This window comes from Dermacentor silvarum, chromosome 1, assembly GCF_013339745.2.
Source record: "Dermacentor silvarum isolate Dsil-2018 chromosome 1, BIME_Dsil_1.4, whole genome shotgun sequence".
In the NCBI taxonomy this organism is placed as follows: domain Eukaryota; kingdom Metazoa; phylum Arthropoda; class Arachnida; order Ixodida; family Ixodidae; genus Dermacentor; species Dermacentor silvarum.
The window spans coordinates 75,891,886-75,915,426 of record NC_051154.1 but is presented as its reverse complement, the minus strand read 5'-3'; the positions used below and the strand labels follow the sequence as shown (position 1 = coordinate 75,915,426).

The 23,541-nt window shown below is 45.3% G+C and overlaps 1 protein-coding gene across 3 annotated transcripts in view; it reads left to right on the top strand.

Annotated features, from left to right (window-relative positions):
- LOC119466484 (zinc finger CCHC domain-containing protein 14-like) overlaps positions 1–23,541 on the top strand; it is a 76,498-nt gene that overhangs the window by 14,778 nt on the left and 38,179 nt on the right. For all 3 annotated transcript variants that reach the window (XM_049669961.1, XM_049669955.1, XM_037727000.2), the window contains exons 5-6: positions 11,619–11,676; positions 18,368–18,625. In XM_049669961.1, the coding sequence (XP_049525918.1) occupies positions 11,619–11,676; positions 18,368–18,625 (316 nt within the window). The remainder of the gene's footprint in view (positions 1–11,618; positions 11,677–18,367; positions 18,626–23,541) is intronic.

The following is a 23,541-nucleotide window of genomic DNA, read 5'->3' as shown; positions in this document are numbered from 1 at the left end:
TTCACATAGACGCCACTACTTCTGATTTTGGCGTCTACGACACACCAAATGTAAGCTCAATGGGGTTGTCATCAGCAAGCTGTGTGCTCAGCCAGTGGACTTGTCGCGGCACCCCACAGCGGCCACGGTATCAATGCTACTTAGCAGATAGCAGCTACACGCAACTGCAGTGCGTATGTGCAGCATTTGCTTTGTGCACGACAGGGCTTGAGTGCATGCTCACGCCCATATGCTCCAGTCTAGCCGTAATACGTAGTGCAGACCGGCTTTGTCCTGCGCCAGCTTGACCAACAGATAGTAGCCACATCCAACTTGGGCATTTTGGAGCACTATCAATAGCTCAATACAAGCGAAGTCTGCCAAGGTGTTTAACAGGAGCGATCGCACGCTTGCCTGGTCTGACCTTAAGTTTCACGTGGTTCGAGGCTAGTTGAGCGTTCAAAATAAGTCTTAATTAGCGAGACCCAACGGCTACGACACCAATAAGCAGGGTGGCCAAAGCTTAATTCCTACACGTGCGACTGCAGCCGAGCCTGAACAGACGATAGTCGGCTTCTTCTGGAAGTTAGTAATTATATTATCAAGATTCGAAAGCAGATTTTTGCTTACTTCAGCCTGTTTATTAAACTGCGTCAATAAATATGTGCATTATCGGTAGGAAGAAGCACACTGATCTAAACACCCGTATTGATTTTCAGCTATTGGCCAATAGCAGCCGCGTATGGTAATCTGCTATATTACGAAATAAAGTGTCCAGAAAAGAGTGAGGAGCAGGCTTCTGTGGAAAAGAGAGCGTTTGAGAAAAAGGTGACTTCGAGCTCCGCTTGCGAGCTCTATGCGCTGCGCACGACTGCAAAATTTAGATGTTCACGGCAGTGCGTGCTCTCTGCGAACTATACCTTTTTCACCAAGCCCGAAGGGTGGTTCAGGACCCCTTCAATGTAAAGTTCAGTTATGCGTTGTATTCTAGGCAACATTAAATGCCAGTACCTGTGATTTTTCCTGCCAAGTACAAGAAAAAAGGCTTATCAAAACTTTACATTGGCTTATCACTGGCTCCAATCTTGCACTGTGATCATATTTCATGGTCTCATTTGTATGTTATCAAATTTGGCATCAGCAATTCAATGGTTTTTCCAGTAGTAATAAAAAACACTCATATCTATGGTCACAATGCTCATCATGAGGAGTTCAATCGAGGCTGAAAGCTCAACAACTGCCTTGAGAGCACTTATGTTGCAGATCTGATTGTTGCTTATAGTGAAGATTAGGAAATAACTAATGCAGAAGCAGTTATTGAGGGCTGTGCCGGTAGGTGACAAAATAGCTGACTTATCTTGCTGAACTTGTTTTTAGTGCAAGAGTTGTAAACAGCATATTTATTTCTGCTAGACCAATGAACTACTTGTGCCAAATGTGCAAATACAGTCATGACTGAAATGTTGCCCGTGTGAAAGTTGAGCATTAGCAAGACTGATGAACTTTGAAGAATGTTTGCAGGCTGGGCAAAAAGAGAAAAAAGGCGCTCTTTCACAAATACTGCAAAAAAAAATGTCATAGTGACAGTGTTCATTCTAGAATGAATACTGTCCACTGCCCACTGCCTGTTGTGCCTTAAACTTGTATTGTTCCTAAGCTGTGCATTGCTTATGTAGAAAAGGCATGCTTGTAGAAGCACTTCATTTGAGGTATTGTGCATTCTGAAATGTGCTCTTCACACACTGGCTTACAAAGCACTGAGCAGAGTTGGCCACATACAAGCTAAAAATGCTGCAGCAGTCATGCCTTGAGGTTTTGTACAGTAAAACCTCGGTGACACGAACCCGGCTGATACGAATTTCGGTGTGATACGAATTCGTAACATTCCCCGGCCGAAATAGATTGCTCAAAATACGAAAAAAAATCGCCTGTTCCGAACGTGTTGCCGCGCCGCTACGGATCATACGAACGCGTGAGCAACAGCGGCGGCGGCCGAGCCAGCGGGGCACCGGCACAGTCAAGCCGCCTCAGCGGGATCTGGGCGGGATCCATAGTCGCCAAGCAACCGACTACGTCACGCGGCTGCGCAATCTCTCATTGGTCCCCACGTCGAGCGGACCGGACCACATCACAGCCTAGCCTATGCTTAGCGAGAAATTAGACGAGGACCAATGCTGCAACGACGACCGCGCCCCGACGGCCAAAACGCTCCCTGCACTCGACTTGCTCAGGCGTTCAGTGGCGTGCGAAAACATTCCCATGATCACGTGCGCGCACTTATGCGCCTTTCAGAAGGCGATCGTTGACGATTTGTACAAGAAGAAAACGTCCCGTTGATACGTTTTTCAAGAGACCGCGAAAAAGAGAGAGAGAGAGAGAGAAAAAAAAAGCCTCAGTTTCGCCGGAAAGGTGAAGCAACGGAAACGCAGCAGCAGCAGCGAGCGAATTGACCTTTGCGCTGTCTCTCGCTTCAGCGCGAACTATACGTCGAAGGCACAGCGCATGCGAAGCTACTGGCACTAGGCGCACTTTGTCAACATCGCAGATCATTTTGACGATAAGGTCCGCGCGGGCGCGCACTATGCGCATGTCGCAGATCGCTTTCAGGATACGGCACCCGCGCGGGTGCGTCGTATCTGCAACGTGCCGGTCGCTTGTTGCAATGTGCAAGCTGGCTGTACTGCTAAATTTACGTGACCGCCACATTCAAACGCAACGTAACATGCTGGTACATTATAGATTGGCGAAATATCCCGGGGAACCCCCGGTTATCCGAACGCGAAAGCATTAGCGATGGTTAATTCGAACATACCGAGCAGCGCGCCAAATCACGTGGCGGCGCCTCCGACCGGCATTGCTCCGAGCAAAAGCTTAGGCGAGATCCCGCAACGCCGCGCGGAGACAAAAACAAAAAAAAAACGCGGCGTCACGCCAAGGTCGCCGTTTCTGCGTGGCGCTGGAACACGCGTGTACCTACGTGTACCTGCCGACGTCTCAGCCAACGCTGCGGCTGCAGCGCAGAGGGAAGCAACGGCGGAGGCCCAGTTCGGCCAACGCTTTAACGGCAGAAAACGAAACTTCAGGGAGCGGGCTAAGCGGCGCCGGGCCGGCGGGAGCGGCGGACGCGCACGGGGACAGTCGAAGGTGAGGGGGCTACGAGGGTGTTGAGAGGAAGGGCGAGGGGAGCCACCGAAGCGACAGAGTTGCCTGGGCCAAATCCGCTTCCCTGCCGCCCTCCTCCCTCACCTGCGACGGTCCCCGCGCGCTCCCGCCGTCACCGTGTCGCCTCTTCTTCACAACCACAATATCTCTCTCGCCGTGCCTGCGCCGCCCGCTCCCTGAAGTTTCGTTTTTCTGTGTTATCGCGAAGCGAGCGCGGGCAGTTTCGTGGCCCTCGCTGGATATGTGCATGCGCGCCGCGATATTTCACGAATCGCACTGTTCGTACGTCGTGCTATGGTGCACGAATATTTTAAAAATAAGTCCTTTTAATTCGAAAAAAGTTTTGGGCCCCTTCGAGTTCGAATTATCGAGATTCGACTATACATGGAAGTCAATGGGATTTAGGTCGGGACCGCGAAAACGCGACGTAGCAGCCGGGAAAACGCAGCAGCGAGGAAGGTATCAATGGGATTCCACTATTAGAAATCTTTTCTGGTAAAAATTCATTTTTCTTGATATTGTCTATGTTTTGATGATGCGAATTTCGGGTGATGCGAATATTTCACGCGACCCCGCGAGATTCGTATCACCGAGGTTTTACTGTATATGCACTAGTCTATTCCTTTGCTTATCTATTGCTTCCTCTTGTATGCATGCATGCTTTTTTCACATGTGTGCCTGTTTCTGCACTGAACCCTGCTGTAGTGTTCATGCATGTGTGTGTATGTTTGCAGTATACTGGTTTGCTTCTAAGTGCTCCACGCTGTCTTTCTATAGGACCACTCCTATCACGACATGCATTTCTGCACATGGGTGTATCCAACTCCCTACCCTGCCACACCAACTCTCCATGCTTCATAATGGGCATTATTGCAGTGAGCTTTTTTTCACATGTGTGCTGCCTTGTGTATCTGCTTCCCCAACCCATAGCTTGTGTGCATGTTGTGTGTTACTGTGATGTCTACTTTTTCTTCCACTTCGTATTTTTTACTCCCTTTTAAGTACTGTATTTTCTGGTCTATTAGCCCCGAGAACGACTTACAGTGGCGCTGCGAGCGCCGCTCGCGTGACGTCAGGGCCGGGACTCGTGCCTGTCGTCTGCTGTCGTTCGGGCGCTGTCTGGGCGCCTTCTGCAGTGTTTCCGTTTGTTCGCTGTCGTTCCCTGTGCTTGTATACTTATGACAGTCATCTCAAATACATATTTACGACGTCTTCATTCGCGCAAACTTATTCAACGAGCTTATTTCCTAGACAGCAATTTATTTCTCAAGGGCAACACTGCAGTGCCAGCCGAAGGAGCTCAGACCAGCCCATTGCGCGTTTTTCATGCGCGGATCTAGACTTTGCAGATTCAGGGACCAATAAAAAAGCATAAATAGCACGTGACTAATAAAACCATCAACGCGTAAACATAGCAGATAAGAATCCAGTTAGGATACCATACCTGCAGTGGTGCAGCGAGCATGTCGCTATGTCTGCTAATTATGAATGCTACATTTACCTGGATTTTAACCCATTAAAATTGTTTGCTTATGACGAGTAGCTCATTGTATAATATCTAAGTTTTCATTTCTTCACATAAACGCTCTGCAGTAACCCGAGGACCTGACACTGCAGTTTAGATTCAACCAGCACCACTTGTTTCTTTAACTGCTTCTCAAAATTACGCCGTTCTTCACCGGTTCGTTTTAAGTGGCGGTAATTTGAAGTAAAGCTAATTGAGGCTTACAGCTATCTGCTGAATACGCAAAGGAATGTACCAATATTTATTCACTGTTCCGTGCTACACATTCAACTCACTTGTGCAATTTACTGCTGCTTGTTTCTTGACGAACAGACATCACGAATCTGTTTGGCGAACTGACACAGGTTGCTCGGCCCAAATTTTTTAGTGAAATATGCCTTTTTGACCGTATGGCTGCAGCTAGAAAGAAGCCGAAACATCATTCATTAGAAGTATGGGGTTTATTGAAGATATTGTTATTCCCCTGTGGAGGTCAAAAATCAAGTGAATTCATTTGAGGCTTGTGGTGTCTTCTCTTTGAGGCGGGTATGGGAGGTTCTCTTTTATGTACTCACGAAAGGAATAGTTCAGTTTGTGTAGTTAAACAACGCAGGATCGAGACATGGTGAGGCAGAAGGCATTTGAATTTTCCTCTTCAGCGCAGCCTAAGCTACGCTCTATAGCCTCGAGTATACCTTAGGCATTGCAATTGGCGCTTAAAGAACTGCTTCATGGTTTCAATTCGAAGTTGTAGTGAACTGATGGGTTTCGCGAATAATGCGTGCCTTGCCATAACGACAGTCGGTAGATTTGCGTAAGGGCTGTGCCATGATGTCGATAAAGGGAACTGAGGGTCACTATGAAACATTTTCTCGCTTGCAATTGATAGGCTCTCAATCTTAACCACGAAACTGTTCTTTCAGGTGATTGCTGTTACGGTATTCGTGAATTATATGCATAACTATACGTGACACGCCGTCGTTTAACAGCCATGAGCAATGCTTTTTCTGGGTGCCTGTTTCAGAGAACGGTGAAAGTATGAGCAAACCTTTTCATGCAAAATGCGCGCCTAACTCTTCCTTTTACGCATTAACAAAGAAGCCATATTTGACTAGAACAGCTCACCATAGTATTAAGAATCATCATAAAAGATTCGCTGTGCAGTTTCGTTCAAACATGCATTTATAATATTGACATCAAATACCAATGCCAATATTTTCCTTCCTTGTACAATGCAATGTCTCTCATAGCTAAGCACTAAGGGAATGTTAAGTGTTTTGCGGAGCATCATACACAACTTCGTGTGCTGAAATTGCGGACATTCTTTTTACGCTAAGTTTATGGACAGACACTGCGCATATACGCCTTGCAAAACCAGTAGACCCCTACAATGATACATAGCTTGCGATATGCAAGCCGAAAATTTTCACGACTCGCGGTTTTGAACAAGAAACTGCTGTTCAGGCATGACAGTAAAAAGAAGCCGACATATCCTTCAATAAGTACGACTCGAGCCACAAATACCCCAAGTATGCACGACGAGCGTGCGCAGCAGCCAAGCGAGCGCCGTCCTGGCCTTGACATCACTCGTAGAGGGCGGCACTCCAACTTGTCGCCGCTAATAAGTCGCACCTTTGTATAAGTCGCACCCCCCTCAAAAACGGCAGTTTTTCCGGGAAAAAAATAAGACTAATGTAAGTCGCACCGGTATATAAGACGTACACACCTGTTCATTCATTCGGTAAGCGATTTAAAAAAAATTGTGACGGGTTTCACTTCATGAATGTGGGTCATGCGCAAGCGTATGGGTGCCATTCCTATATAATTGTGAGAGCAATGATATGGACACTCCAGGTGCATTTCTGCTGTCGTGGTCCCCACGATGTTCTGTATGAAGTCAAAGGGCGATAACATTGTCCCCACGCCTCATATGCTGTATGTGCAGGTGAAAGCGTGCGACAGTGAGCCGAATCGTGCACAAGGGAAGAAAGCGGGAAGGCAGCCCGGGAGGGAGGGGGGATGATGGCTTTTACTGTGGTAGCAACTGCGTAGTTTGTGCCGCAACGGGCCCGATATCTTGAAAGCGATCTGCAGATGCGACAACTTAGGGGTAGGTTGACTCGCAGTTGGCCTGCCGCCGCTTGCATTGCTGCTCTGTCCTCGTACGACGCTGGGCAACTCAATCACGAGAAGAACCAGGTACCTCCATAGCATGCACACAACCCATAGCAACTGCCAAAGGAGGTCAACGTAGCGCGCTTCACGTGGCCATAGCCTCCAATCTGATTTTAATGGCAGTTTTCCAGAAAGAAAACGTATATAAGACGCACTGACAAAAATTTCAGGAAAAAAATGCGAGTTATACACTGGAAAATACGGTACTGCCAGTCAGGACTTTCATTGACTTGCGAGTCTGTGGAAAGCTGGTTGTTGCTGATAAGTACACAGATCACTTGTCTGTGTCCACATGGGAACTTATGCTAGTCATGTGGCTTGATGTGGCACTTACGGATATGGGCTGCATCATCCAAGGGTTACAGTAGGCTAGTGTTTTGTCATTATAATGGTGCAGTAACAAGTTTTGTATGAACTTTCACTATACAAACTCGTATGCACCTTGCTAGTTGTTTTAAATATTTTTGCATGCAACTTTGCATGTGTCTTGCGTTTCTTTTTTTTTTTTTCACTTGGACAAGGTAGTTTGTGGGTGAAAAAGAATAACGCGACCATGAATATAACGCAAGGGGGGACTTTTCACTCTCTCAGAAAAAGCAAAAAGTATATATTATGATTATAGTGCAAAATTATGCCAATGAATAAAAGCAATGAATAAAAGCAGATGCTCGCAGAGCTTTATTCATCATTACTACAAGTTGCCGTTACAAAATAAAGTGAAAGGGCCAGTGCTGATGTGTTTGTCACTGTTGGTGAGAACGGTGTCGTCCTCCGTGATGTCCACCAAGGTTAATAGACAAACAGCGCTCGTAAAAGCCCACAACACAATCAAACATAGCAAAGCCTTTCATGAGTGGTGCGGTGATGCACCACCTAACTTCTAAGACAGCTCGCTTGACACGCTTGTACAATAGCGCCTATCGTCTTGCTCAAGGCTGCAATTAACACACAGTAACCACATTCACGCGGCACTAACAGCGTTCTAAATTGAGAGCAGAAAGACGATGCGAAGTGCCCAATTGCAACTCTCAGCTTGCAGCTCTTGCATGAGAAGTGGCAGCAGGCATGAAGAGCATGGCGAGGAGGCAATTAGGAAATTAAAAAAAAATTTGTCACAATTGTGAATAAATATAATGCGAGGTGCATTCTGAGACAATGTTAAAAAAAATAAAAATATAAAAAAAATTAAATCAATAAAAAAATGGTATGTTCATGCACAACATGGTATGTGTAATACAGAACTGTTCTCAATAGGCCACCACTGAACAAGTTTGAATTTAATTTGTTGAATTTATAAAAGTCAATATTCTGAGAATATTTAGAAGTAGATTTTTAATTTACGCCCTGAGATTTATTCTAAACATGGAAAAGCGAATAGTTAGAGATTTCAAGCTTCAAGTTTACAACTGTAACCTTGCAACAAACGCTGTTATAGCAGACTTCAGCACCTAAATTAAAATCGGCTTCTAATCAGTTGCAAAAAGTTTGCCTCAGGACAAGCTTTCGAATTGAAAGAAAAGGGGGGGGGGGAGGGGGGGGTTAATTATCCTCTTAATCTACTTCATGATCTTCATTCTGTTCCAAAAATTCAAATTATTGCAAAATATTTTGGTGCATTAAGCGTGTAGTACTCTTAGCTCTTGAGTCAAGGTAAGGGCTTTAGCATTCGAGTTTAATGAAACTTCAGAATGTAAAATCACTATTCTATGTTAAGCTGCTTGTTACTTAAAGGGGCCCTCACCAGACCACATTGCAAATTTTGGTTATATGCTGGAAGTTGTTTCGTGTCCTCTAGAGCGTTCTACCGCAATAATTTTTCAAATTGGTTCATTAATACCAGTGATTAAAATATTTTAGTGCCGCAAACCTATGATTTCAGGAGGCGAGCTTCATTGCCAATTTTTAGACACCCTCTCTCCGCTTGCCCCGTCTAGCCTTCGTAAGCGAAATTCCTACCTTGCGTTCTCTCTAGCCGGAGCTGGAGGATTGCGTGACGCAGATGTCACAGGCCGTGCCCCCCCCCCCCCCCCCCTCTTTTTTTTTTTTTTTTTTTTTTTTGCTGCGCGGTGCACTTCCACTGAAGATCGCGTGCACCAGAACACCTGACTAGCGGTATAAGTCAGTGCTACACGAACACTGAGGCAGACGCAAGCGGATCACAGAGCGTGATCACGCTCTGGAACACGGTAGAAAATGACAGTTTCGCTCTCAGTGCGTGCAACTGCACGACGTGGGAACAAGCAGACAAAACAGAAGTACACCTCGCTTGCTACGGTACAAAGTAAAACAAACATGCAGACTTTCAGTTTGTAGATTTTAATATTTCTCTAAATTTCAATTCTATTGAAGCAACAGATCAAAAAAATAACAGATGTTGCCTTGAATAATTCTCGAAGTGTCACTATGAGCGACATCACAGCATATAGATGTACCTAGGCGGCACCTGCTGATATACACAATACCCCCCCCCCGTCTTGGAGCATGGCGCCCACGAGAAGCTCAGCTCTTTTCGCGGTGCGCAGCGATGTAATACTTAGCAGACACAATCGTCAGTGCACATTGTATACACTGCGCTTGTCAGCTCAAAATGGCCAGACCTGGTGAGGGGCCCTTTAACACAAGCCATAAGTGCATTACTGACCACCAGTTGCGGTTGTTTGAAAGGCCTTTTAATGTGTTGTGACTGCTCAAGAAATGCCCTGAAGGCCAGTTGGTTCAGTTCTGGCAGGGATGCTCTGGCTAGCTGAATTTATTTTGCTTACTGTGGTAAAGCACATGTAGAAATGATTTAAAGTGCCAGGGTGTATTGCTGCTGTCCTGTTCAGAATGGTGGTTTGAGCTCTATGGTGTGGCATGTTATTGTAAGGATGTCGGAACAATGTCGATGTAACATATTGAAGGCTTTGCATGGATGTAATTGTAGGCCACTTTTTTGGGGGCGAAGCAGATTTTGGGTGTTTTCTTGGTGAGCAAAATATCAAAAGCATTTTGGGCAAAGGATGCATTTCATTGCTGGCTAACATGTTGTTAAGGTATATATTTAAAAAATTAACAGGTATTCAGATGGTCATGTTATGGTTGCTGTGATAGTGCAATAGCTCACATTGCAACATGTGCTGTTCTCTGTTTGGTGACAGTGTAGTGTATCAGAATTTTGAATGGCAACTAATGTCCAACCTCTTAATTACTTTTTTGTGTGCTTTTGCTAAAATGGACTTCAGCTGTTGGATCTAGTGAGGTCTGCAGTGACAAAGCTAAAATTAGTTTTTCGTATCTTTGCTTGCAATCAGAAGTACATCCTTTCATTTGCACACACATACATTTATCAACATTTTATTTATTTATGTGTCGACCTTATGTGTAAGTGCTGCCGTCTATTGATGCCTCATTACATCGGGTCATTATATCCTATCTTAAAAGCTTTCACCAGCTGTGAAAGGGCCAGAGTGCGCTTGGGCCATCACAAGTAGGACTTCATTTGCAAGATATTACTGGCACTTGCAAGACTGTTTTTTTTTTTTTTTTTCCCCACTGTAATGAACTTGCTTGAAACAGGTGTCACTATTTTTATCTCATATTTTATATCAAACATGATTGTTTGCTTTATCACTGCACTGGAAAAGGCTGCACAAGTGTAGAAATTTCAGCACACTTATTTGAAGCTCAATTTTTTAGATTCATGTGGGATGTGCTGCCACAGGCAGACTACATGATGGCAACAGGTTTTGAGGTGACCGTCACAGCTAAGAAGTTTGCTCCCAAACTTAATTTAAAAATTGGGGCTGTTATACATGTTCTTCTGGTATTTATGCTCTTTAGTAAGACTGCTTGCTAGGCTAGTCAGTATGTGTTAAGAGCAGATTTTAGCGAAATGAGATAAGGACAGAGGTGAATATATAGGGCTGACACTGGGACACAAGGGGAAAGTATGTTGAAAGTACTATCTCCAGGAGCACGCAGAACATATACCTAAGGTCAACATGGGCTGCACATGCATGCACTTTCACATCTCCTCTCTTCAATCCAATAATGGGATTCATTGTTATTTTGAAAAATTAATGACATGCTCCATAGTCAGAAGTGCATTAATAATCATGCACAGTTTTGACTTACCTTTATTTGCATTCTTGTTTTCATAGAATTGAGACATCTTAATACGCAGCTGGTGCCCACACTCGTGGCATTCATTTTTCTTTAAGCTAAATAAAAGTAAGTGCTAAACTGCTGAGCCTGCACCCTATATAGCAGTGCACTGGGAAGTGCTCTCCTGTGCCCCTTGGAACCAGTAACATGTGCTTCTGCATTTTATAGTTGTGGTGATGGCCAGTTTGGCCAATGTACAATATTTAAAAAGGGATTTTTCTAAACCATCATACCTGCTGTGGTGTCTGCTAAGCACGATATTCCTGGTTCTATTTCTGGCTGCAGCAGCTGATGCAGCCATATTTAAATTGGGGGCGCTATGCAACAATGCTCGTGTACTGTGCCTTTGGTGCCCATTTTGGTGCTTAAGGTGGTGAAAATTCACCTTCCACTACCACGTTTCTCGTAGCCCTTTATTAGTACGTTAAACCTCGTGCAGTATTTGTCTCTGTTTGCATCTTACCCTATATTTTTAGCGGGATGCAAGTAACTCTGAACTATAGCAGTTATATGTATGTGTATGCATCGCTAATAGTTACTGGAGAGCTCTTCAAGGCTCATGAAGCAGGAATTTTTTGGCCACTGTTTTCTGCAGTTTTATCACAGTAACCTTTTCTCTTTTTTTCTTTTTTTTTTTTTTTTTTTGCTTTTTTAGCCTGCATAGAAAAGAATGAGGAGCTGGATGGAATGTTCGAACTCTCAGAATATTTCAAGTAAGATTTTCACTGCAGTCTTCCAACTTTTTATGTAATGGTACAACTGTGAAATGTTTTGTGCCCATGACATAACAGATGTGTCGCAAACTGCAGTTGCTTAAAACACCATTGGCCTTTGCAGCCAGGCAGTGCTGGCTGTTTTTTTTTTTTTTTTTTACTTCATCGTTGAACTAGAAATGAGCCGTTTTTGCTGAACTAGAACAAAAGTTTGTTTGATGCTCTGTTTTTAACTTTTATTGCAATATATATATTTAATGTATAGACATAGTTGACATGCTAATTTGCCCACATTGTGCAAGTAGAGTCAATTTGGATTTTCTGTTGTTCAAGTTAAATGGTAATGTCAAAATTGGTAATAATGATCTTTCGAAAGGGAAAATTGTAGATGTGTGCGAAAATCCAAATTTTCAAATACGAATCAAATACGAATACTTAGCTTCAAGTATAGAATAATCACATGCATTTTATTAGCAAGTTGGGTTAGCTTATTATGTTGGAACATGGCAATTACATTGTCAATGGGAAAAAAACTAGACTAGTAAGCTGTTATACTAAAGCATTTGGCTCATGTTAACTTGGAAAATTGAGTAATTCCCACTAGCTGTCCTGGCCAGCCTGTGCCTTATTATACCGCATCAAATGCCCATAAACTCGGAGGCATTTGACCCTGTGCCAGTCGTCACCCATTACACTTGCTGTCAAGCAGTAAGCTCAGAATTGGGGGTGGTGCTGCAAAGAAAGCACATCCTCGCTGTCCGCAAACCCCTGCCCCTTGCTACCAAGAGGCTGGCATTTCCACAACGTTTTGATGTTTAGTGGCTAAGCGTTTCGCTAGCAGCACGAAATCACCACAAAATTTGGCACAAGATCACCCTAATATTCTTAGATTAGATGGAAACAAATGCTAAGAACCGTGTTTAACTCCCTCAAAGCCAACAATATATTCGGTTTGATTGGAATATTTGTATCCGACCGAATATTTGAATATTTTCGAATATCTATTTTTCGAATCGAATGCGAATATTACACAAAGAATATACGAACAAAGGCTAAGAACCGTGTTTACTCCCACACAACCAGCAATATATTTGATTTCATTTGAATATTTGTGTCCAACCAAATATTCGATAATGTTCGAAATTTTTGAATATTCGCACACCCCTAGAAAATTGTCATCCACCGGACATTAGCATGAAGCTACAAAGGAAGCTATGGGAGTTCCAGATGCTTGGAAGGACACCCACCTATTGCGAAGTTGGCCAGCATGAGAGATGGCCCGACTCCTTTTTTGAGAGCCTTGTCATTTTGCTTGTCTTGGTTCTTGCACACCAAGCATAGCAGTTTGAACAAACGTCTCCTAACGACGCACCCCTAAAGGAGATGCGTCGTTAGGAGTGGAAGGGAGTTAAAAGGGGTGGAAATAAGGGGAGCTCCACTCTGCAACTCTACTTTAGATCCGCCGCAGTAGCCCAGTGGGTATGGCGTTGCGCTGCCAAGCTCAATGTCAGACTCCATCCCGGCCGCAGTGGCCGCATTCCGATGGTGAAGGAATGTAAAAGCACCCATGTACCGTGCATTAGGTGCACGTTAAAGAACCTCAGGTGGTCAAAATTAATCCGGAGTCCCCCCCCACTATGGCATGCCTTATAATCATATCGTGGTTTTGACATGCAAAACCCCAGAATTTAATAAATTTTCTTGCCTACTTCAGAGCTACCTCGTTGAAATGGCAGTCAGGAATTTTGACCAAGAGAACTTGTACCCCTTATGTCAGCAGTATGCCATTTCTGTATGGGATGTTTTTGTCGAGTTTCTTCCACTTGGTTCTGGTGTATGGGTGTAAAATTTTATTAGTTTGGCATGGGGGGATAACTCTGGTTTCTTTACAACTGCATAAGGGTGGGCTTAAAGGCTGTGCTTAAAGGCTGTGGAGCCAGTGGCTGTTTGGGATTGTGTCCGCAGTAGCTCTGTTGGACTTGTGAAGCAGCCTACGAGGTCTGTCCCAAAAAATGCATGCATGGTTTGGAAGCACAGTTTTATCCCCCCCCCCTCCCCCCCTCTAGAGAACCTCGTTAACCTCCACTACGGGCTGAACTTCCCTATGACATGCCAGAATTTTATGCATACATTGTTTGTACAACCCAATTTTGGTATGTCGTCAGGGCATTTGAGCAGCAGATGGAACAAAGAATCGGTATAAAGCTTCTTAAATACTTCAACAGAATGGAGTAAAAATTTATCAAATGTGTCTGCAGCTTTGTGAAGAGGGAACCCTAAAGGAAAGAACTACCTTTAAGATGTTTCAGCATTTTAAGATACTCGTGAAAGGCTCTAAGGCAATGCAAGATGAAGGCGCGCCCCTCCACCCTGTGGGAGAGTGCAAAACATCAATGATAATTCATAAGATTGCTCTCATGTTTAGTGACCACCAAGTGACTGATATATCAGCAGCACCTACTTTCAGAAACAAATTCATTCACAAGATTGTGACAGAATTTTGGGGAAATGAGGTGTGTGCCAGGATGGTACGAAAAGCAGATACTCCTGAGCAAAAGTTGTGAGAAAAAGAATGTTGGGCAATTGGTAAACTTCAGACGAAAGTGATGATTTCTTGCAAATAGCTATCACTGGCAATGAATCTTGGATTTACAGATATCACATAGACATGAAATTGCAGAGAAAAAAGATGAGCCAAAGTCAAAGAACGCTTGGAAAGAGTAAAGCAAAATCAGTCATGTTGATCGTGTTTCTTTACTGCCATGGAATTGTGTTCCATTAATTTGTAGCTGAGGGTCAAACTGGCAATGCAGCTATTTTCGTGGAGGTATTGGATTGTGAGTAATACTATTGTGTGCATCGTGTCACTAAATTTGTCAATTTGTCGTGATGTAGAATCAAGTGCCCTGCTGGATTCTACATCATGACAGTGCCCCTGCACACTCTGCATTGCTGGTGCATGGGTTTTTGGCATTCAATTCTATCACTATACTCAAACAACCTCCGTACTTGCTGGATTTAGCATCCTGCAGTGTTTCTCCCTGAATGGAAAGTGGTGCTATCTGGGCGGAATTTTTCGGATGTCGCAAAAAATAAAATAAAGAAGCATCACTTTGAGAGACGACTTTCATGGGTTCTTCCAGTAATGGAAGAAGAGGAGGTACCGGTGTATTGCCTAATGGGGAGTACGTAATGGGGAGCTTTTAACGTAAGTCGCCGGAGTCGCGAATATCTGCACTATAAGCGGTGCCACACTATAACCAAAACGATTTTCAAGCCCTGTACGTATGCAAAACATGTGTACCAAGCATGTAGACACGCTTTGTACTATCGCGCGCACATCGCGATTACATTTTCTCCAGTGAGCTGGCCAAAACATAATCGCGATGTAGCCGGTACTCGTCAAGCTCGAAAGCTTTGCACCGAGTAAAAACGAAACAACTGTTTCCCGCAACCGATGCGGAAAAAACCGTGACCGCTATCGACGCAATTATGAACGCCGACTTTGCGGTGCTGAAAACACGCGCCCGACGCACGCACCGAGTCGTCCAGTTGCTGCAACTGGCCGTCGAAACCGCGGTCGCTATCTATGCGATCATCGATGGTGACTACGCAGTTTTTTAGGCACGCGTACCAAATAAAAACGAAACTATGGGCGTCTTGCGCTGGAGTTTGAGGTATAGTAGCGGCGCCTGGTGGCGGCGAAAAACATCATCTGGGTAGTACCAGTTGGATAGTATTGAGCCCTGGCTGTGGCAAAGCATGTTTCTAGCCCGCGTTTTGCGTAGATTCACACTTTTTTCTGCCCTGTTTCGAGTGCGGAAAGGCTCTTCACTTCTCACAGACCACGGCGACCAGGCTGCGAGCTGGCCGCAGCCTATAGTTATACGAAAACGGACTCTCCGTGTGCCATGGGACGTAATGCTGGAAGCAGAAGACATCGGCGACACCGATCCGGAGCGACCTAGCTCAGCCTCGAAAAAGCGTCACCGTCGTTACTGCTGCGTCGTGACCTGCCATGAACAAGAAGGCCTGAATCCCAACGTCAGATTCTATCGTTTCCCTTCAAGGCCTCACGAAGTGGAGCGTCCGGCGCGCAGGATAACTGCAGTTCGTCGCGCTGGGTAAGCGAAATGGAAGACCGACATAGCAGCAGGCATGGCTGGTGATTCACGATTCGAGACCCGGCCACAGCGACAATTAACAATTCGACCGGTGCGAAGTGGTGAAGTGACCAGGTGTGTGCAAATGGCCACAAATGGTCGGGCTGATTCGGTGACAATTCACTACCCCACTACGAGTAGCACAGGTTAGAGAGTTGAATGTGCTCATCCTTGACCTCAAGCCAGCACGTTGAGGCAGCACAGCAAGGTAGTATTGATTACAGCACATCGATGTTCGAGCGCTGTCATTAAAAGCTACATCAAGCGAGCAGCGCACGAGCTCGCGCTGCAGCGCGATTCGCACGTACGTACGTTACTGCGAGCTTATATGCATTGCATGAGTTATTTATCAATTGCTAAAGGGATAGATGGCCGCTACTACAGCGCAGGCATAATTACTTGTCTAGCGGCATACAGTCAACAAAGATTGCAGGAGATCCGCCGTTTGGCGGCATGTCGAAACACCTCTGCCGTCGCAGCGCGTACGATCATGCGCTCGAGCAGTTCGTACACCGCGGCATGCTGAAAGACCGCTGCCGTCGCGGCGCGTACCATCGTGCGCTCGAGCAGTTCCGTACACGTCTGCTTATCGCTGCTGTGAATTCATTTATAGAAAGCATTTCCTCGCGTTTGTACACCTAAATCTAGCAGCGTGCAAACCTTACCTGAAGTTCAACTTCGCACGTGCGTGACTCGCTTCACTTGCGATTGACACCACGCTAAAACTTCGCCGCTTATTTCTTGAACGGCGTACACGTATTCGGCGTTGCATAATTTCTTGCCTTTACGCAGCATGCCACCCATGGAAAAATCTTCGGCGCCCGATATTCGCTGCAAGCCATGGTACAACACAACCGAAAGTGGCGGGTCCATATTGTAAACGTGCTTCCCGAAGCAGACGACCGAGCTTGGTACTACCCAGTTTCGGATTGGGGCGCTTTTTAGCACCATTTTTGCAGCGCCCCCTGGGCAATTCACCGCAACCGCTGCGGAGAAAACCGCAGCCGCTATCGATGCGATCATGGATGACAACTACGCAGTTACGAAAGCCCATGGCCAACACGGTGTTATGCGCGGCGGTAAACGCAAGAATACAGGCTTTAAAGACACAAATAAGCTCGAAGCGTTCCGGCGTTGCTGTCATTCACGTACGATTTCAACTGATGGCTGTGGCGATGCGGACTCCGCCGCTTCGTTTCGGTGGGACGCTAGCGCCATTCTTGCTCTTTTGTGTCGCACATTTGCGGCGCTCCTCACTCACCGAGCTCCGAAAGTAGTCCGAATTAACCGATGTCCGGCCAAATATGTCCGAATTAACGAGAGTTTGATTGCATTGAATAATGCATACGCCGGCCGGCACCACACACCTTGTTGAGAAGCGTGCCCGCTGCCGCCCTTGTCGGCGAGATGTTCCCGCGGAAGCCGCATTATAACCGGTATTTCGTCTCACGCGGCTGCACTGTAAGCGGTATGCGTATACATGGAGTGCTATGGGAAAATTAACGGGAGTCTGAAAATACCCTACTATATCCGGTCCTGCACTATAAGCGGTTACATTATAAGTGGTCCATACTGTATTTTGAAGGTGGCCACATAAATGTATATAAGCTTGTGAACTGACTTTTGTAAAACATTTACTGCGCAAACTTTGGGACAGACCCCGTGTGCAAAAAAATTCATTGTTTAACAACTAAATTTGGCTTCTGGGTGTCTGTGCTGAAAGGAAAAGCAACCCAAAATCCTGGGGGGAAAAAGATGAGCTGCGGCACCTGCCTGTGTGCCGCGTACGTACGCATTGTTGTTGGCACCTGCCTGTGTGCTGCATACGCTTGAGTTGCGTTTGGACCCGCCATGGTTGCTTAGTGGCTATGGTGTTGGGCTGCTAAGCACGAGGTCGCGGGATCGAATCCCGGCCACGGTGGCCGCATTTTAATGGGGGCGAAATGCAAAAACACCCGTGTACTTAGATTTAGGTGCACTTTAAAGAACCCCAGGTGGTCCAAATTTTCCGGAGTCCCCCACTTCGGCGTGCCTCATAATCAGATCGTGGTTTTGGCATGTAAAACCCTATCATAAAAAAAAAAGAGAGAGAGATGTGTTTGGGAGGAGTGGAAGTGAAACGAGGCAGCGGCGTGTGATGGTAGGGACCTTTGTGATGCGACGAAGGCGTGCCGTGTGCGAGTTGTACATGGCACAAAGGCGGGTGTTGCCAAGGTGTAAGGCGTGCAGGCGAGGGCAGTGGCTCATTTATTTGTATTTTTCTATCATTATGCATTCTTTTTCGTTTGACACACACACCCAGTTGCCAGATTTAATGGTTATAGCCAATAATGCAGTATGGGAGCACTGTAGTAAGCAGTTTATTTTGCCATAGAATACACAGAAGTTGACGGTGCATCAGCTGCTCATTGTTATATCCGATATATTGTTACAAGTAGGTTAGACTTATGTGCAAGAGGCGGCTGTTTTGTGATCAACAGTGGTCAACATGAGGTCTTCCATGATTTGTCTGTGACCTGCTTATGCAGCTGGGTTGCAAGCCTTCCACCAAGCTACCTGGAGAATGAATTGGTGGGCCCCTTTTTTGAGCCAACACCATGTGGCAAACCTGGCTTTGCACCCTCGGCTGCCGTTGTGCCGGAGACGAGCTTGCCCTTGGCACCTGACGATCCCCGTGTGGGGTTGCTGGCTTTCTATGGGGGTGGTTCAGATGCCCCGATAGCCGCAGCACCGCCTCTTCTGGCCCCAACCGTTGGCTCCATGATGCCACCTATGATGGGTCCCAGGTAAGGTTGTGTGGATCAGTCATGTCAAATTTACGACTTCTTTTTGTAGTGCGTTTCTCTGTCATTAAATTTCTAGTGCAGGTCAGTACATTGTACAATAGTCAGTCAGGGCAGAGTGAAAATAGCAGGAGGATGTGAATTCAGTGTGTAGAGGCAGCACATCAGATTGATTTGCAGCAGCCCCCCCCCCCCCCCCCCTTTTTTTTTTCTTGAATCTGGATGAACTTATGAAGTACAGTAAAACCTCGTTCATATGTTTTGGAAAAAACATACTAACCAGGAAAACATGCAACATGAAGTCACACACATAAACAAAAGAAAGGTTTGGCAGACTCAAATGTAGTTGACATCTCTGGAATGCAAAGCATTGTGTGAATCGTTGCAACACGAGGCACCAACGTGCATCGAGCTGGTGGGGTCTGAGCAGCCCGAGACGCGCATTGTTTTTGCGCCTTCGACAAGCGTATGTTTGCACTCCTCGAATACGGACTGGGTCAGTAGCTTGCTTGGGTGGGGCATATGGCGAGAAATTTTGACATGTCCACTCAGCGAGAATCGTTGCGGCATGAGATGCTGACTCACATCGAGCTGGCGAAAGGCCTGAGAGCATTTTGTCATTTTCCTATTGCGTAGTATTTTAAGATGGCAATGGGGAAACTGAAGCGAAATCGAGCTGGTGGGCGACACCGGAATGCAATGCCGCCAGAGCAAAGCAATGCATGACCTTACTTCATGCTGCCTGCAGTAGGGAACAGCAACACATTTGGGTTATTGCTTATAAAAGCGTGTAGTACACTTCTAGCGGCACTATGCCACACATGCTGTGAGACAGATAGGTGAAGATGCTTATTGTGATAGGGTTGGTGGCGATAGCTGTGAATGCAACACGCAACAATCCTTGAGTAGATTTTCTCTTACCATAAGAGGAAAGTAAGTGCGTGCCGGCATTTTTGCGTGCCACGGGCGGGCGAGTACTGTGGTAAAGCTGCTGTGGCGGGTGCCTACTGCCCTCGATCGCGCATGCCTTGCATCTTTTCTTATTCACGCGGTATCTAGCAGCCAGAAAACATATAGCTGTTTATGTACTGAATGTTGATGCCGAAAGATTACGTTTTCTGGGAACGAGCTGCTAAAGAAGAAGCATAACTGCATTGGTTTATTTTTTGTGTTCTCGATCGCACACATTAGTGCCAGGAAATAGTACGAAACAGGATTGTATGAACAAGGTTCTGCTGTATCGTCACAACCGCACTCTATTGTCCCACGCGCATATTTTCTCTGCCTGTGCCTTGAGTTCTGCTTTTTCTGATAAAGCTAATTAAATCTGAAAAGCCCTTCAAGTTCTTTAAATGTAATTTATCTGACAGTGTAATTTATTTGTAATTTATTTGTAATTTATTTTGACACTGATGTTAAGCTCTTTTCACACACTTTTTTTTTTACTTTCAGCTCATTGGCAAGCTTTCTGATAAAATGCTGCCTTTCCGAACACCGAATTTTCGAGAAATGTAACGTTGCAAGTCGCACAGAGCACTTGCTGCTGTACACACAAGTAGGCACAATGTCTGCCTGATATGTAACTTTTGCACAGCCCATATTTCTATTGTCCTTTCAATGGGTCAGTACAAATGTTTGTCAGCTTATCTGACCAGACCCTGTATGGTTTGGCTTACTGGCTCAGTCTCTGCCTATTACAGAGAACAGCATAGGCCATGGCCACCTAAATCATATATAGGTGGTTATTGCCACAAATAATTACAAGGCAAGGCATTTCTAATATAGTCCACAAAATAAAACTGCTGCTGTATCCATTTCGTCTCTTTTTGTGTGTATTGAAACAAGACTGCAGCTTGAAAGTGTCTTAAGACTCTTTTACAGAATGCTAAAGAACTCTGAATTTTTTGTCAAAAAAAAAACAAGAAAAAAACACCCTTGTATTTAGTCCCAAATAAACTTCTAAAATGCCAACTCTTATGTATGCTCTGTGTTCTATGTTAAATTAATTGGCTCGTAGATAGGCCAAAGCAAAATGCACTTCTGTACTAATGGTTTGTTCTTTGCACTAAAACTGGCACATTGAGCATTTTGGCTTGGTGCACAGTACTGGTCAACTAACCTCACCTGCAGTTGCACGTGGTCTTCTCATGATCCTATAGTTTATAGATAGTGACAGCCTCACAGGTGTGCATAGTACATACCTGCCAACTCTTCCCGAATTTTTCGTAAAGTGTACGACTTTGGACCCGTCTTACGATTTTACGAATGTCGGCTCAATTTTTACGGAAAAGTGGTTATATTCGCGAAATATTTTTTAAATATTCCTAATAAAGTCACACTGTTGCTGGTGGGCGGGGGCGCCACTTACATAGGGGCGCATAGAGATGGGGGTGTGCGCCGTAACCTTTATTGTCTGCAGAGTAAGGACATTTTTCACTTTGTGACGTTGCCTTCGTCACCGGGTCGTTGAACGACCTGACGACGGCCGGAAGTCACGGGTTGTCGTTACTTAACATAGAGACCCACCTGTACGTAAGTACAGGTGCGACGTGCTGCTGCATCGGGTGCAGTGCGACTCCGGCACTTCAGTGTTTCGTAGCCGTGGCGGCTGCGAAGTGTGATGGCATGCTCGAAGCCTCGTCAGTACTAGACTCTATCAGTACTTCCACGTGTGTTTGAAGTCGTACTCCTCGGCAGAATTCCCGTGCCCCCCTGCCCCTCCGGTCGCGAGTTTACGAATTTGAAAGTCTTGAGGTTGGCAGGTATGATAGTATGTATATTCATAGTGTGTATATAGGTGTGGGACAATCAACTAACTGATAGGTGAATTTCTGCTGCGCACCCCAAAGAAGGGTAAATTGCATATTTATCTTGACCTTAGCCAGGTGAAGTCGGCATTATTCCAAGTTTACTGCAAGGTATTTAGCTATATTGCAAGTCATTCTTCTGCTATAAAAGTAATGTTGGGCGTAATTCTTCTCTCCCAGAATTGTGTGAAGTGTGTATATATTACTCTGCCTAAGCACTGTGTGTTAAGCAGAAGCGAAATGCATTGCAAGGGAAGCACAAAGCTTGTGACATTGCTTCATGTGCCAACCATGCCCACCAGGACAAGCACGTGCATGAATGGTTCAGGAGCTGGTGTTTATAAATGCTAAAGAAAAACAAGTCGTGCATATGTTACTATTTCAAAGCATTCCTCTGCATTTCTTCATTGTTGAGAGATAGCTTTTTAGAGAAAATAAAACGTAAGTTTGAATAGCACATCCAAGGCTTCCGTGTGACATTATGAATTTCGTGGTATTTGCATTTTTCTTGCAGGAAAAGTCCTCGGGAGTTGCCAGATTTACTTTCTTTTCTAACTCAGTTTAATTTTTGTTCATTAACAAACAATAAACTAGCCTCCACAAGATGTTGCCACAATCTGTGATGCCACGGGACGCTCAGTCGGAATTTTCAAGGTGGCGTCGCCAGCCACCTTTAGTTTTTACATCATCTGGCATACCAAGCCTCCGTTTTTGGTAAAACCCAATTTTGTACTCCTGACGTGCCAATCTACCAATCTTGCTTAGCTCATAATCATCTTCTCTGTTTCTTTAATTTTGCATGCCACTTGCACTAGTGGTAACATAGGGTGCACAACAGAAGGGTGTGCGGGGACCTCTGGTCCCTTCAGGGCAGTTCATGACATGGTCCGGCCTAAGATAATGCTTTTACTGGCAGTGAGGCAGCATGTGCTTCGGTTAGAGGGGATCAGAGTGTGTTGGGACTTTACAGCAATACGAGAAAGAACAGGCTCTGCGTTTTACTCTCAGTGCGTCTGACACGAAGAAAAGTGTGGCTGATGCAAGCAGGTAGCATAGAACTGCAAATTTTACTTAATTGAAGCAGGTTGGGCTAGACCATCAGAACAACTTCTGATATTTGTGAACTCTTGTTTGGTTATTGGTCAGCACAAAATAGTGTTGTAGTGTTTGTCAGAAAGACAGGTGTGCATTCAACTATGTATATATATTTTCTTTAATTTACACTGAAGTACTTAAAAGAGGTATCAGGAAATTTAACTACCCACACCTTGTGTTTAGGTACTTTGCACTGTCAGTAAGTAGCAAGAAATCTCTCCTGGTGGGGGTTCTGGCAGGTACCAGCACATGTTCTTGTTTATCCAGCCTATAGAAGGAGAGGGACAGGAGTGCTGTCTTGCCTATCTCCTATTCTACCTATTTGCAGGGGTGGGACTACTGCGCCAATTGCGCTATTTTGATACAAACGCTGATTCCTGCACCAAACTGCGCCAAACACAGAAAATTGACCGAAATTGCGCCACGCTGCGCCAGAACGGCTTCGGCATGTGTACTCCGGCAGTGGCCACGAACAGCGAGCGAATTCGTTCTCTGAAAAAGAGTATGGCTATTCACATTATGCACACCGCGTGACGGCACCTCCTGCAGAGTTTCTCGTAATTTTCGCTTATAACACTGGACTCTTCAGCGCTTCCGGCAAGTGGCCGGCACGCGTGTGGCCACTCCCAGCTGTTGTCGTTGCTGTCGGAACAGCCAGGGCAGCTGTATTTAAAGTGTACTAGAATGTGGGCCGAGCTGCACGGCGTTCCCTAGCTGAGGCACAAAACAACGAAAAGTAGGCTGAGGGCGCTGCAAGTGAACTGGGTATTAGAGAGGCACGCATCTCTGTCCCCAGGGCTGGTATAACGTAAAGCTATTCCAATCTGTTGTTATGACCATATGGACGAGGCCTGAGCGATTTTGACCTGTAACAAATGACTAGTGGTGGATTTGGAATAAAAAGTCGCAGTTTCATCCGAAAGGTAAAGAGTCGATTGCGATAGCAAATTAGACAGCTATACGAAGTAAGGATAGTAGTTTTATCAGCCGTATAAACTTGTAAACATTCGCTTACTA